The sequence below is a fragment of the Pangasianodon hypophthalmus genome, chromosome 8, assembly GCF_027358585.1.
Source record: "Pangasianodon hypophthalmus isolate fPanHyp1 chromosome 8, fPanHyp1.pri, whole genome shotgun sequence".
NCBI lineage: Eukaryota > Metazoa > Chordata > Actinopteri > Siluriformes > Pangasiidae > Pangasianodon > Pangasianodon hypophthalmus.
The window spans coordinates 16,146,887-16,162,605 of NC_069717.1; the positions used below are offsets into that span (position 1 = coordinate 16,146,887).

The 15,719-nt window shown below is 39.4% G+C and overlaps 1 protein-coding gene across 5 annotated transcripts; it reads left to right on the forward strand.

Moving 5' to 3' along the window:
* Positions 1-104: 104 nt before the first annotated feature.
* rad9b (RAD9 checkpoint clamp component B) lies at positions 105-15,667 on the forward strand. Of its 5 annotated transcripts, none has more exons than XM_026910758.3 (12): positions 105-271; positions 419-497; positions 616-731; positions 1,927-2,064; positions 5,756-5,870; positions 6,110-6,209; positions 7,693-7,799; positions 7,912-8,012; positions 9,362-9,426; positions 9,507-9,629; positions 14,594-14,849; positions 15,099-15,667. In XM_026910758.3, exons 2-12 carry the CDS (start codon positions 464-466, stop codon positions 15,279-15,281), a joined length of 1,338 nt encoding a protein of 445 aa, XP_026766559.2. In that variant the 5' UTR covers positions 105-271; positions 419-463; the 3' UTR covers positions 15,282-15,667. The 5 variants fall into 5 exon arrangements, with proteins under 5 accessions (XP_026766559.2, XP_026766558.2, XP_026766560.2 ...); XM_026910757.3 differs by having other exon boundaries at positions 106-271; positions 416-497; XM_026910759.3 differs by having other exon boundaries at positions 107-271; positions 416-497; positions 616-686.
* The last annotated feature ends 52 nt before the right edge of the window (positions 15,668-15,719 follow it).

The window sequence follows — 15,719 nt, forward strand, 5'->3', positions numbered from 1 at the left end:
TTTATTGCTCTTAATGGCGCCATCTGGAGGCGCGAGGTCGTAAGTCCTGGACCTTTTAACGTGGACCGGAAAACAGAAAAGAGCCAACGTCACCTTCAGAGTAAGAGATGACACGGCCCGAGTCACATGATCCACCAGGTGGCGCTCGGAACACTGCTCACGTGCGGCGCTCTCGAGCGGCCTGGGTTTATGTGAACACGCTAGCTACCAGTCGTGTGGGGCGCGTCAAGTGTAAACGTCAACAAGATAAACCTGTTCAGCAATTTTACAAGTATGAACAGTAATTTTAACCTAATTTTAAAGTAATTTTAACCTAATTAACTAATTAGTGTTACTTATTTGCAGTTAACTATTTGATGTTAGACCTAAATGCTAAACCAGCTAATTATCTAATGGTAATGTTACACATACCTAGCAGGAGAGCTACCACACACTGCTGACGACCATAAACTTTACTGCAAAAATGAGATGTGTGATTGAAGGAAATGGTGTGAAAGGTAGGATTCATGTTTGCTCTCTCTCTCTTTCTCTCTCAGAGATAGACAGACGCATATGATAATCAGGAATAGCTTGTATGTTCTAAACCTGTCTTTTTTTTTTTTTTTTTTTTTTCAGTTTTTGGAAAGACAGTTCATGCTCTGTCACGGATTGGTGAGGAAATGTGGTTGGATCCACTGGAGAAAGGGGTAAAATGCCCAGCATCTACCACGTCTTGGCTCATGCAATACACCGTTAGTTACAGTCTAAATAACAGTTATTAGCATCTGTCATGACAATGAGCAAAAGTACATATATATAAAATGATTAACATCCGATGAATGATGGTTAGTGATTAATCACAGAGGAATGCTGTGTAGATTTATTTTAACTCTAACTTTTCTCACATGAATTTTTCTGCAAAACAAAACACTGGTTATTGGCACTCCTAAAATCAATGTTTGGTGACGTTTCCCTAAGAAAAAATTCCTGTAATGTCCAACAAGTTTGGAGAACATTTCTAAACAGATCTTGGGATCAAGCTTCTTTATATTGGTATATTTTTAGGTTTCTGCATGTGGACTACTCTGTTTAATTCAGACATCGGTTTTTAGCAGGGTTTAAATCCTAAAATGCAAACCTTTGATATTGTGTTCTCACAGTTTCCATGTTTGTAAGTTTGAGGTCAATATGATGATGAAACATCCTTCAGCTGGTAACTTTTAACCTTCTGGCATAGGAAACCAGGTTTTGGGTTAAAATATCCTGGTACTTGACAGAAATCATGGTGCAATTAATCTCCACAAGGGTCCTTGGACTACCAGCTGCAAAGTGTACTGATGGTGTGCATAGCTGAAAAGTTCGGTTTCGGGCTCATGACCACAATGCATGATTTCAATTGTGGTTACAACAGTGTTAGGGAATTACAGGTGCTACATCTTGTGGGGTCATCTACAGTCTCCGGATGGTCGTTGCTGAACATTTAGGGGCCCTAATTGACAAATTTCTCAACTTTTTTTGAGAGTGTAAAAGTAATGACTTTATCACATTTCTGGATGTTGACTGTTGTGTTCAGCCTGATGCTTTCATGATAAAAACTAATTTTTACATTGGAAGAAAAAAGAAGTTCATAATTATTCTGTCACTCTATTTATGAAAAAATACCAGATTTTTAGTTATTACCAAAATAACATACCATGGAGAAATCAGCTGTCTGCATGCAGTAGTTCCATATAAAATTTTGTGTAGGCAGGCTATAGAATAGGCAAGTATATAAATTGTCATACCATCTGAATCAGATCAGAGTAGGACCACAATGCAGTACACCAACACTTAGTCTGGATGTCATCTTTTTATGCAGAATGACCATATTTTGAAAAAGATCAAATATAACATTTTCATGTAAACATAGCTAATATAAGCCTTTTTCTCCTGTTTCACACTTCAAAGCTGGCTGTTAGGACAGTGAACAAGGCCCATTCGGCATATGCCTGTTTCCTCTTCTCTCCCCTGTTCTTCCAGCATTATACCTCAACTTCAGACCAACTACAGGATAATAAGTCTGCAAAATGCAAAATATCCTTAAAGGTATAAAAAAAATTCCAACTGTACACAATTTCTTCAGTATTTACATAGATATCACACTTGTAAAATATACATAGCAGGGGTGGACAGATCATAAATTCATTAACAAGCACACTGAGAAAGTGTGTTTGTCATGTTCAGCATGGAGAATTTCCCCCAGACCACCAGAGGGCACCATCACACACATTTTTTAAATGTCTTCCTTTGTTGTCTGCCCCACTTCCTGTGCACACATGTTCTTTGTTCCACTAATTAGTTACTCTATTTAAGTTCTGTGTTTTCCCTTCAGAGTTGCCAAGCATTATATGCTGTAGTTGCCCTGGGAGCAGTTTTTGGTTTCATGTCGATGGCCTCCTGCCCTAGGTTCTTCTTCTGTTTGAGTTTTTGGTTCTTTTTTTGTCTTTTGTTTTGTTTTATTTTTTAGTTGTTGTATCTCTGAAGAAGATGGATTTGTGAAAGTGCTTTCCAAGTCCCATGTTATCTTTGCCCAGAGGCCCAAGTAACTAGGTTAAAAATTATGTGCATTGATACAGACTATGAAAAATAATCTGTGTTAATGCATAATAAAGACTAATAATTTCTCCTTGAATTGCATTTCCCTTTCACTGCAGTGATCGCTTTTCTATCTTAAATGGAATTGCACAGTGAAATTATTAAAAGTAGATTACATTCAATTATGACACAAAGTAAGCATTTATTTCTTAGAAAAGCTATTCTCTGCTGATTGTTTTTCATTAGAGATCATGTGACATGCAATGAAAGATCAGAGCAGTGCAATGAAAGTTTTGCTTTTCAGTGTCGCAGAAGGTGGCCTGGTCTGATGAATCACATTTTCTTTTACATCATGCTATGTTCTGCTGGGACACCTTGGATCCTGGCATTCATGTGGATGTTACCTTGACATCTACCGCCTACCTAAACATTATTGCAGACAAAGTACACCCCTTCATGGCAACGATTTTCACTACTGCCTTTCAGCAGTATAATGCGCCCTGCCACACTGCAAAAATTGTTCAGGAATGGTTTGAGGAATATGACAGAGTTGACAAGGTGTCGACTTGGCCTCCAAATTCCCGACATCTCAATCCGATCGAGCATCTGTGGGATGTGCTGGACAAATAAGTCTGAGCCATGGAGGCCCCACCTTGCAACTTACAAGACTTAAAGGATCTGCTGCTAACGTCTTGGTACCAGATACCACAGCACACCTTCAGAGGTCTTGTGGAGTCCATGCCTTGACGGCCAGAGTCCTGTCAAGGTTCAAGGGTTCAAGGTTCATTTATTTGTCATTCAACATATTAAAATCATGAAAGAACGAAAACTGTTTCCCAGGTCCAGCATTAAAAAAAGATAATAGTAAATAGATAAATAGATAATAAATAACCTAAGACCAATGAATAAAACCTAAAATCATCATAATATATAAAACGCATTATTAAAAAACAAGCTACATGTTGGGATAAAGTGCAGTAAAAGGTTATTGCACAGAGTTCATGAGCCTCACAGCCTCAGGGAAGAAGCTGCACTTCAGCCTTGTTGTCCGAGCGCTGAAGCTGCGCAGTCTTCTACCTGAGGGGAGGAGGGTGAACAGTTCATGGGCTGGGTCAGTGGGGTCCATCATGATGTTCATTGCTCTGGTTCTACATCTGCTGATATAGATGTCCTCTAAAGAATGGAGGCTGCTATTGGTCATTTTTTGAGCAGATTTAACCACTCTTTCCAGAGCCTTCTTATCAGCCACAGTGCAGTTGCCTTACCAGACAGTTATAGAGGATGTCAGGGTGCTCTCCACCTCACACCGGTAAAAGGAAGTCAGCACAGCAGCACTGGGGCCGGCCTGCTTCAGCCTCCTCATAAAATACAGGTGTTGGTGAGCCTTCTTAATGATGCTGGCTGTGTTCATGGCCCATGTGAGGTCACTGGACATGTGCGGGCCAAAGTATTTGGCTGTGGTCACCAGCTCCACAGCTTCTCCTCCAATGAAGAGGGGAGGAGGGGTGTGAGCTCTCCTCCTAGTCCACCACCATCTCTTTCATCTTCCCCACATTAATATGCAGGTTGTTTGCATCACACCACTCAATGAGTTCTTCTACCTCCCACCTATACGTAGACTCGTTGTTGTTGGAGATTAGACCAACAACGACTGTGTCATCCGCAAACTTCACAATATGATTGCCCGAGTACCTTGCTGAGCAATCATACGTGAGTAGCGTGTACAGGAGGGGGCTCAAGACACACCTTCGTGGAGAGCTGGTGTTGAGTACGATGGTGAAGGATGAGACACCATGGATCTTCACGGACTGTGGCCTGCCTGTCAAGAAGTCCAATACCCAGTTACACATAGATGGTTTCAACCCCAACAGTAGCAGTTTGTTGGCTAGTGTCTGTGGAATGATGGTATTAAACACAGAACTAAAGTCCAGAAAGAGCAGCCTGACGTATGAGTCCCTGAGTGTTTAGGCACCGGGACAATAGTGGACCTCTTGAAACAGACAGGCACCACAGCTAGGGACAGAGAGGTGTTAAAAATGTCTGTCAGCACCCCAGTGAGTTCCTAAGCACACTCTCTTAGAACCCATCCTGGGATGTTATCTGGGCCTGCTGCTTTCCAAGGGTTGATCTTCTGTAGCGTCCTCCTGACATCCACCGCAGACAGACTGAAGGGCAGCTCACCTGGTGGGACTACGAACCTGGTGCTGTGGGAGGAGTTGGATGACTCGAAGCGGGCATAGAAGGTATTCAGAGCATCAGGCAGGGATGGAGCTTTAGGGCAATCAGCATCCCTCTTTTTGTACTCTGTGATGCGCTTCCACCTGCTTCGGGGGTCGTTGGTGGCAAAACGACCCTGTATCCTTTGGGCATAGGTTGCCTTTGCCCTTTTGATGGCAGCATCCAGTTTCCTCCTTGCCGCTCTCAGTGCCACTGGATCTCCAGACGTTATCTCCTTTGTGATGGTGACATTGTCAATACATTTGCTGATATATCCACACACAGAGGAAGCATAGTCCTCCAGGTCCACCCTGCCGTCATGAGTTGCTGCTTCTCTGAATACTTGCCAGTTGGTGCACTCAAAACAGTCCTGGAGCATAGAGATGGCTCCACTAGGCCATACAGTGATGTGGGCTTGTTGTCTTTGAGCACAGAACGATGTGTGGGAACCAGCAGGACAGAGGTGCGGTCGCAGAAGCCGAGGTGAGGGCGGGACACCACCGTGTATGCCTCCTGTTTATTGGTATAGACGTGATAGCTAAGAAGCCGCTGCACTGCTGTGAGCTGCCATGTTTCCGTTCCATGTTTTGGTGGCACAAGGGGGACCTACACAGTATTAGGCAGGTGTTTTTAATGTTATGGCTGATCAGTGTAGTTTTTTTATTTCTTTCTCAGGTTGTTGAACAAGTGAAAGAAAAAAAGACCATTATATCAACATTCTGCTGAAGCTGATTTTCTGCCGGGCAACTGTGAATGAGAAACTAATATCCCATAATCTGCTTGTCTGCTCCAGCAAAGCGATTTGGCCACCCCTGCATAACACTGCTACAACTTTTCTACAAACTTGTTGGTAGCTGTTAGTAGGCTCTAACATTCAGTCTAAGACAGTAAAATGATAGTTTTAAAATTCAGTCGCAGTAAGAGTGTGGATCGTATTTGTACTGGCAATTTTAACTTGCTGATAAAATGTATATGTGTTCTCTAGTCGGTGCTGCCCCTCTTCCGCAGCATCACCACATTAGAGCGCAGTGTGTACAGATGTGAGATAACTATCAACATCTTCGACAGCAGGGTGGTATTCCAGTTTAAGTGCAGAAATGGTAAGTTGGTTTTACTGTTATAAGGTCTTCTGCTGAAATGTAGAGCTGTATCTGTAGCACTAGGGGGCACTGTACACTAGCCTATAAGAACCAACATTCATCTCTCACCATGATCATCATGATTATAAGTCTGATACGTTATGTTCGCATATAACAGATATGATTACATAAAGGTTGGACTGTTTTAGTTGGGTGCTTTATCGTATATGAATGCATTACCTTGTGTTAAAAAATTATAGGAATAACCAAGACACATAACTTGGGTTACCAAGAATGTGAAGCTCTGCAAGCAGTTTTTCCAGCTCACCTGTGTCCCAACGTTTTAAAGGCACATCCAAAGTAGGCCTATACCTGTTATGTATAAGATAATTATCTACAAGTCATTCTTGTCATTTAACAAAACTTAAGCATTATCATATGCTGTCTGAGATATTTATGAAGTATTTATATAGATACAGTCAGCTCCAGAATAAGAGGTTTTGATAAAAACCTCTTATCAAAAATGTGTGTTGTTTTAACAAAACCTTGTGTGTTGCAATGACTGGCACCTCTGCATTTAATACTTTTTGTATAAAACTTCTATTTTCTATAGCTATTGCCTGATTTATGAAGGTCAGCACATTTTTGTCTCATTTTGTGTAGTCTCTAATCTTTCTCATGTTGATGAATGAAGGGATAGTCATTTATCAACAATAGAATTATTTCATTAGGTTCATTAGGAATAATAAAAGTATAATATACTCTTACATAACACTTTATTAGGAACACTATGCTAATACTGGGTAGGGCCTCCCTTTGCTCTTAAAACAGCCTCAATTCTTCATGGCATGGCTTCCACAAGATGTTGGAAACATTCCTTTGAGATTCTGGTCCATGTTGACGTGATTGCATCACGCAGTTCCTGCAGATTTTTCAGATGCACTTTCATGCTCCGAATCTGCTGTTCTACCACATCCCAAAGGTGTTCTGTTGGATTCAGAGCTGGTGACTGGGAAGGCCACTGAAGAACACTGAACTCACTGTCATGTTCATGAACCCAGTTTGAGAAGAGTTTTGCTTTGTGACATGGTGCATTATCATGCTGGAAGTAGCCATTAGAAGATGGATAAATTGTGGCAATGAAGGGATGCACATGGTTAGCAACAATACTCAAATAGGCTGTGTCGTTCAAGCCATGATTGATTGGTATTAACGGGCCCAAAGTTTGCCAAGAAAACATTCCCCACACCATTACACCACCTCCACCAGCCTGTACTGTTGACGAAAGGCAGGGTCCATGGATCCATGGATTCATGCTGTTAGTGCCAAATTCTGACCCTACCATCAGCGGTTATAGAAATACTGAAACCAGCCCGTCTGGTACCAACAATCATGCCACAGTCGAAACCAATGAGATCACATTTTTTCCCCCATTCTGACGGTTGATGTGAACAATACCTGAAGCTACTGGCCTGTATCTGTATGATTTTATGCATTGCACTGCTGCCATATGATTAGATGATTAGATGAATGGGTAGGTGTACAGGTGTTCCTAAAAAAGTGCTCAGTGAGTGTAAATGGATACAAGTGTATTATGCCTACAGCACACATCTTTTAGTTACATTTTTTCATAAGAATTTCTGGTGGTACCAATAATTGTGACACATTGTTTTGTTAAAAATTATATTTTTTGATCTATTTTTTTCTTAGAATATATGTACATAAATTACAGGTTAGACCTGTTCCATACTTTCAGTGTGCAGTTAAGCCAATTTTTGCATGTAGAGGAATCTTTAGATATGTCATCTCATTTGATGCATGAGAGATTTTGGTATTTTCTCAGACTTCTCAGTGACATTGTGATGCACTTCCCTGTCTCACAAGAGGAAATCACACTATCCATGTCACCCATTAGGGTGATACTGAAGAATTACTTTGAAGAGGACAATGGTCAGGAGTTTATTTCAGTGGTTTTCAGATTATATGATCTGCTGCAGTAAAAATAGAATGCAACAAATGGATTTTCATATTTACTTTAATTTTTTTAATGGTTTGCTCACAGATCGCATCATGTGTACAGAGATGTTTCTACATCCTGATGAGTTTGACTACTTCCATCTCAGAGTGGACTCAGACATAACCTTCTGTCTCAAAGAACTGAGAGTATGAACCAAGAAATATTTTTGACAGTCACTTAAAAAAATAACTTGTAGGGCTATATTGTGGAAATAGCTTCTTCATGTATGTTGATGTTTAATGCTGTAAATAGGTATGTTTGATGCTGTAAGTAGTTGCAGCAACACTGATTTTTACAAGCGGTTCAAAATCACAGACTTCATCTAGGTCATACCTACTGCATGGTTGCAAACAACATACAGTGCAAGCAAGACACAGCTTTGTAGTGAGCACAACACAAACACAGTATGACAAATAAAAATAGAGCTTTGATAAATGTTACATTCCACATATGAGATGCTCTTTTGACATTTAGTCTTTTGCCAGTTTACAGCAAATTGTAATTGATGTCAATTGTCCATTGAGATACTACTGCATGCATTATTTTTGTGACTGAAGCCAAACTAAATAGGCTTTGTGTGACAAAGTTCTTTCTACTGCTGTATTTAAGAGCGTGAGTACTCCTTTGAGAATGGCTGTTACTGTAATGTATTCTTTCACGGTGACTGTAATACTGTCTCTCAGTTGAAAATCAGAGTGTGGTGTGTTAGCACTGATGTTTGAGTTTGGCCATATTGTGCATAAGAAAAGTCTGGGGCTCTAGGATAGCTTGTTCCTATTCATATAATTATGTCCAGTGCCCAGTTGCTTGGACTTCAGTGTTCACTTATTTAGGTAATTATAGGTACACAGAAGACCTGCATTTTATAACCCACAATCATGTTCTTTTTCCCTCATAGGATGCACATAGAAAATGATTTAGGACTACATGTATTTGCTACATATTTTTATTTGGAGATGCTGGTACAAGTCTTCATTTTGATTTTAGTTTTCATTTAGTTTTATATGGAAACAAATACCTTATATCTATATTTCTTAGTCTAATACTCTGTCCTGAGCTTACTCATATAATCCTTGATTCAGATTTTAGTAACTTGGTGTAAGCAATGGGATCCCACTATAGTGGTAGCACTCATTACACATGTCTGGACTGGCTGTCCTGGATGGTATCTCTATAGAGTGTGTGTGTATGTCAGTGGTTGATAGAGAAAGACAGATGTCTGGACTTGGCTGCTTTGCTGGGCCACTAAACTGTCACAATGAGTTACAGAGTTGGATAGCACACAGTATGCATGACTGATTCCAAGTAAGTAATACACTTGAAAAGTGAGGAGAGGGGTCATACAAACCTGTATCAGTCAGTATATTCTAAATGGTTATATACTGTAGATTGCTGATGTGATGGATGGTAATGTTCATTCATAATGTCCTAGACCTTTATTATGAAGGAGGTTGCTGTTAACACAGACAGTTAAATGTCATATACTTGTTTTTAGGGCTTGCTGACATTTGCAGAGTCTCATGGCCTTCAAGTGTCTGTCCAGTTTGGTTCACCTGGAAAGTAAGAGTGCATTTGTCTCAGTACAACAAAATAAATGTAAAAAATTGGTAGACAGTGATGTGCTGAATATTCTCTTTTAGTCCTGTGTCGTTCAGTTTGGAGGATATGTTGCTGGAGGCTGTAGTAGTATTGGCTACGCTAGTGGATCCAGCCACTGAGAATCCATCCCAGGTGTCTGTTGCCCAGGAAGCTCCAACACACAGGTGACACAATCATCCACTTTGAATGTCAGAGATTATATGTGGTCTCTTGTCTGTGGGAAAAAGTACAGGGCTACTGAGGTGACCAGATGGCTATTTTAATAAGGCATGGCTATATGAGGTGACATATTGAGGCTACAAGTTATTATTTTGATGCCACAAACTAAGTATCTTGAAGCCACAGATTATTATATATTATTATAGATATCCACAACAATATCTTGTGAGAATGCCATACTTAATATGTGGACTCCAGCTAATTATTTGGCAGGGACAGGTGAAAAAGTATTTCACTTTCATAAATTTGCTGGATGTGGGCCAGTGGAATATCCATGTTGCCACGCCTGTGACTCCAATATGTCCATATGTTTTATTCCAAGACTGAAATGTAATATTATCAATTAACTCTATGCTTAGGTTCATGTGGCCATAATGGTCTAATTCAATTGATTTTTCTGTCTCTGTATTTGAACACTTACCATGAGTTATGTATTTCATTGGAAACAAATCGATTAATTTGTGACCAAGATATATTATCTTGTGGCCTAAATATAGTAATTCATGGCCACATCTCAATTTAAAAAAAAACATTTCACCTGTGCAGCTCTGTAGAAAGCATACAGTTTACTGCTTGACCCATTAATGAAGCAGTCGCTTTGCCATTTCACTACCTGATTTGCAGTAGGGAACTATTACACTGGAAAAAGACTAGAATTTTTTTCTAATCTTCAACTGTCCTGTTTGGCTGAGCCTGTGTCCATGGTAGCCTCAGATTGCTGTTCTTGGCTGACAGGATTGGAACCTGATGTGGTCTTCTGCAGTTGTAGCCCATCCACCACAAGGTTCGATGTTTTGTGCATGCTGATATGCTTTTCTGTTCACCACGGTTGTAAAGAGTTACTGTAGCCAATTGGCAATTCAAACCCCATTTTCTACTGACCTCTCTAACCAACAAAGCGTTTCCACCCACAGAACTGTTGCTTGCTCAGTGTTTTTTGTTTTACACGCCATTCTTTGTAAACTCTAGAGACTGTTGTGTGTGAAAATCGCAGGAGATCAGTAGTTTCTGAAATACTCAAACCAGCCCATCTGGCACCAACAACTATGCCATGGTTAAGGTCACAGAGATCACACTTTTCCCCGTTCTGTTGTTTGATGTGAATGTTAACTGAAGCTCTTGACCTGTATCTGCATGATTTTATGCATTGTGCTGCTGCCACATGATTGAATGCCTGGATAATTGCATAAATGAGCAGGTGTACAGGTGTTCTTATTAAAGTAGATGGTGAGTATATATACTTCAATTAGCCCATAATTTATATTAACGTTTCAACCCTCTTGAGTTTATTCTCTCGTGCAATACGGCTGTGCCTTGTAATGGCTAAGTTAGGTCATGGTATGGTATGGTAGCATGCTCCTAATGGTGAATAGTAATCAACCTAATGCATTCCTTTTTTTCTATTGAAACTTTTTATTGATTTGAACAGATATAGTACATAACATAAATGAACAAAAGAAAGAATCCATTTTAACACGGTAAACCCCATTAAATCCCCAACTCCCTCCCACTACCCAACCCCAGCCCAATGAGCAACACTGTGGTCAAAGTCAAATTCACAAAAATACCATACAGACAGACAAAAATAATTAACAACACTTACACAAACAGAACACAACAAATGACAAGTGCAAACATGCCTCTCTCTACATGGTCTACAACCCGAGCCCTCCAAGAAGGAGGGAAACTTGCCCCATTTCCTACCATGTATCCCAGGTTTACCCAGTGGTCTATAAGACATCTCCTCGTATGCCGCAACTCTGCTTAATTCAGCCAACCACTCCTGAAACGAGGGAGTGCCACTTCACTTCCACCCTTTGAGAATCATCTAATGGCCAATCATTACGCTAGTTTGGAAGCAGCTTTTTATATATTTGACAGTTATTTTAATGACTGCCCCATCACCCAACATATATAGTCTGGGGCAGAATGAAATTTGAGTGTCAAAGACCTCACAAATGAAACCCTGGACTCTCAGCCAAAATTCTTGGATTTTAGTACAGTACCAAAAAGCATGGGTTGTGTCACCATCCTCCAGCTGACATCGCCAGTAGGTAGGTGTATCTTTTAAACCAAGCCGAAACAATCTACAGGGAGTCCAGTAAAAGCGATGTAATATTTTAAATTGTATAAGCCGCACCCTTGTGTCCCTGGACGAAGTTTTAACATTAAAAAAAAAAAAATTCTACTCCCCATCTTCCAATATCAACTTGAAATCTTTTTCCCATATTCTCTTAAGAGATGTTAACGCCCCATCCCCAAAACCTGGTATAAGTAGGGAATAATATGCTGAAGCTTCATGACCTTTCCTAAAAACAGCAAGCACCACCTCGAGGGTATCTGCTGATGTAGGGGGCTGCGGATTACTCCCAAATGTGATACAGAGTAGATAGCGCAACTGTAAAGACCTGAAGAATTGAGATCTGGGAATCCCAAACTGCTGTATCATATTTTCAAAGGATCTCAATGCTCCATTTTCATACAGGTCACCCAATGCATTAACACCACTCTTAATTCATTCTGACCAGCAGAAAGGGGACCTGTTAATATGCAATTTGGGGTTCAACCAAATACTTGTGGCAACGTTCAGATAAATGTCCGAATGAAGCACGTGGGAAACTTTTGTCCACACTGATTGCATGTGGGAGATAATGGGATGTGTCTTTACTTCTCTGGGCAGCTTGGTAGAATGACTTTGCAATGGCAAGATAGGGGTAAGGACCTCCTGTTCAATAAAGAGCCAGGAAGGGGCTCAACCTAATGCATTCCTTTATTTTGTCCAAAACATTACAAAATAGTACGGTTTGACTTGTGCCAGTCTGTACGATGAAGCAATAATAAATAAATAAATAAATGGACTGCTGACAACTAATTTCTTGTGGAATGTAGTTCTGTTTAGTGATTAGCATTAGGATTCACTTTAGTAATTTCAAAATGGACTTTTGAAGTTTGTGTGAAACACCACATCCCTCATTTAAGGGCATGTTTGGATGGGCAGATTCATAATCAACTTATGCACATTCATAATCAACTTCATCAATAAACTCAGTACTGAATTGCCCCATGTCTCTGCTAACCATCCTCAGGTCACCCTCCTTTTAAAATAAATGTCCACCACCCATCTTAATAATTTCTGAATTCGTTTTATTTCTTGCCTTCTTTGGATTCTTTAGTTCTGAATATACTGTAATTCAATCACAGAAAATATTATCTCTTCTTTTTAAATCTCACTGTCCTTTGCAAAGACACTGATCAAATGCAACAAGTCTGACCAAAGAGGAAAAACTACACCCCCAAGTATCATTCTGTTTTTATATACACCACAAAAATAGCATTTTGTTAGCATTAGCAATATAGCTTCTGTTTAGTCTTTTTTCTTTCTCAGACCACTTTAATAACTTTAACTGTTTAGTTATCATTATGGCAACAATTTTGGCCCTGAAAATACAGATTCTTTTTTCCAGGCCAAGAATTCAGGACAAGAATGTTAAGAATATTATTTACATATTTGTAAGTAAGTTATTTACTTACTTACAATGGATATAAAAAGTCTACATACACTTGTTAAAATGGCAGGTTTTTGTGAATGTAAGCATCCTCAGTGTGAAATTACAAGATATAAAAATTAAGTGAAAAACAAGCAAACATATACGGGGAAAAAAAAGTGGCACTTTTGTAATTGGGGATGTGGCTGTGTGCAGAATGAACCAATCACATTCAATCTCATGCTTATGCTCATGTATAGCTGTCATCAATGAAATTATTCTGATTAACCCCAAATAAAGACCAGCTGTTTCTGTAGGATTTGCTTCACATCTCCTTGGTTTCACCTGACTCCTGAAGCCATGGTCCACAAAGAGCTTACAAAGCATGTACAGTATCTTACTTGTCAAAAGGTATCGTTCAAGAGAGGGTATAAAAGAATTTCCAAAATATTAGATGAACCATGGAACACCATGAAGGCCATCAACGAGTGGAGAAAATGGAGCACTACAGTGACATTACCAAGAGCAGGAAATCTCTCCAAAATTTACACAAGGACAAGACAAAAAATTACCAGGGAAGCTGCCAAGAGACCTACGCCAACATTAGAGGAGCTGCAGGAATATCTGACAAGTACTGGTTACTCTTTGTATGTGACAACAATCTCTCATATTCTTCACATGTCTGGGTTATGGGTTAGGCTGACTAGACAGAAGCCCTTTCTCACAAAAAAAAAAAAAAAAAATCCAAGCCTAAATAAATCACCCCAAACCATGTGGCAAAATGTTATGGTCTGATGAGACCAATTCCAAAAGGTATAATAATTCCAAAAGATATGTTTGGTGCAAAAAAAAAAAAAAAAAAAAAAAAAAAGCAAATCACCAAAAGAACACCATACCCATGGTGGTGGCAGCATCATGCTTTAGGGCCACTTTTAGTTAGGTTTTAGTGCAGAACCTTCAGGTGTCTCCTAGAAGCTGGTGACGAAATGGAATTTCAACATTCAGCATGACAATGATCCAAAGCATACATCCAAATCAACAAAGAAATGGTTTAACCAGAAGATGATCAGTGATTTTGAGTGACCTAGCCAGAGCCCAGACCTGAATCCAACTAAAAATCTGTGGGGTGACCTGAAGCGGGCTGTGCACAGAATATGCTCTCACAGTTTGATGGATCTAGAATGTTTTTGCAAGAAAGAGTGGGAAACTTTCACGTGGAAGGTGAGAAAAGATCTGACATGATTTATCTTAGCTTTATCTTAGATTCTTTTACTTCACAAAAACCTGCAATTTTAACAAGGGTATGTAGCACACTACTTCACTATTTCATCACAGTAAAAGAGTATACTTAATAGAATGTAGAATTTTGTGTTTAAATATTTTCAATGCAATAATTAATTAAAATAATGAATTCTTATTTACAGTGTAGTGGGTGTCTCTATTCACGAGTGTCCAGTAGAGGCAGAGGCTACTAATATAGTGCCCCACCGTCCAGATCATCCAGTTGGGGAACAGGTGGCCTCCAGCCAGGGAAGTCCATTCTTCAGACCAGCTTTCCATATGAGGAAGCTTATGCAACTAGTTGGGGGAGGAGAGAACTTTTCAAAATACAAAGCTCCTTTGAATGGAACAAGCTCTGGATCTGCTTTGACCACAACAGTAACACCAGCCACTTTAGAGGTTAGAAATGTGAAGGTTAGAAATGTGAAGGTTATATGCCAGAATTCATTATGACCCATTGTAGGAATGTCATAAGTTCATTAAAATGTGATATGATTTAGATCAGTATTCAATTCAATTTGTGTCATTTGGCTCTAATGTTTGAATTATGACAGAAGATCTAAGGTAAAGGAAATGTGCATGCCTAGTAAATTTATAGCAGTTTTCCTCTCATATACCAGATCTGTTCTCTGCTTTTTGGGGCTGTAGCGAATGATCATGAGGAAAGCAACAAATCACAACTACCCAGTTTGGTGTATGCCAGTGACACTGAGGATGATGCTGGAGGCATTGGTAACAGAGAGGAAGAGTAAGTCAGATAACATACACCAGAGGACGTGTAGAGGTGCCAGGGGAGACACTGACATGTTCATGTTTTTGAAAATGTTTTGATAGCAGTGATATGACTTGTAATTGTTATGGCACTAAAGATTTTTTACTTTTGCTTTATTATAATTTTATTTTACTTATATGCCTATATGTATACGTAATCTATATATTATCTTGGAAGGAAGTGTTATAAATGGCTAATTGGTGAATAGATATAAAGTCAGCATTGGAGGCATGATCTAAGTGCCTCACACTGATGTGATGAACTATTAGCAAGTATCACAAAAAGACTGCAGAAACTAAACACAGTTCACTGAATGAGTTTGTAACAGTATAGTTAAGGAAGCACTCCATATGTATTCACATTAGCAAACACACCCAAATAAACATTTGCATGAATATATTATGTTTAGAAAAGCTTGAATGATTAAAAAGGACTTTTTACTGAATGCTATATTGAGCTTATTAAATTGCCCATCAATAATGTGGTGTACATGTAAA

Bases quoted from the DNA above. Each gene is read 5' to 3' on its own strand.
- rad9b (XM_026910758.3), top strand. From the start codon at position 464: ATGAGATGTGTGATTGAAGGAAATGGTGTGAAAG. The intron at 732-1,926 runs GTTAGTTACAGT...CACACTTCAAAG, and splicing joins CTTGGCTCATGCAATACACC to CTGGCTGTTAGGACAGTGAA. The intron at 9,427-9,506 runs GTAAGAGTGCAT...ATTCTCTTTTAG, and splicing joins CAGTTTGGTTCACCTGGAAA to TCCTGTGTCGTTCAGTTTGG.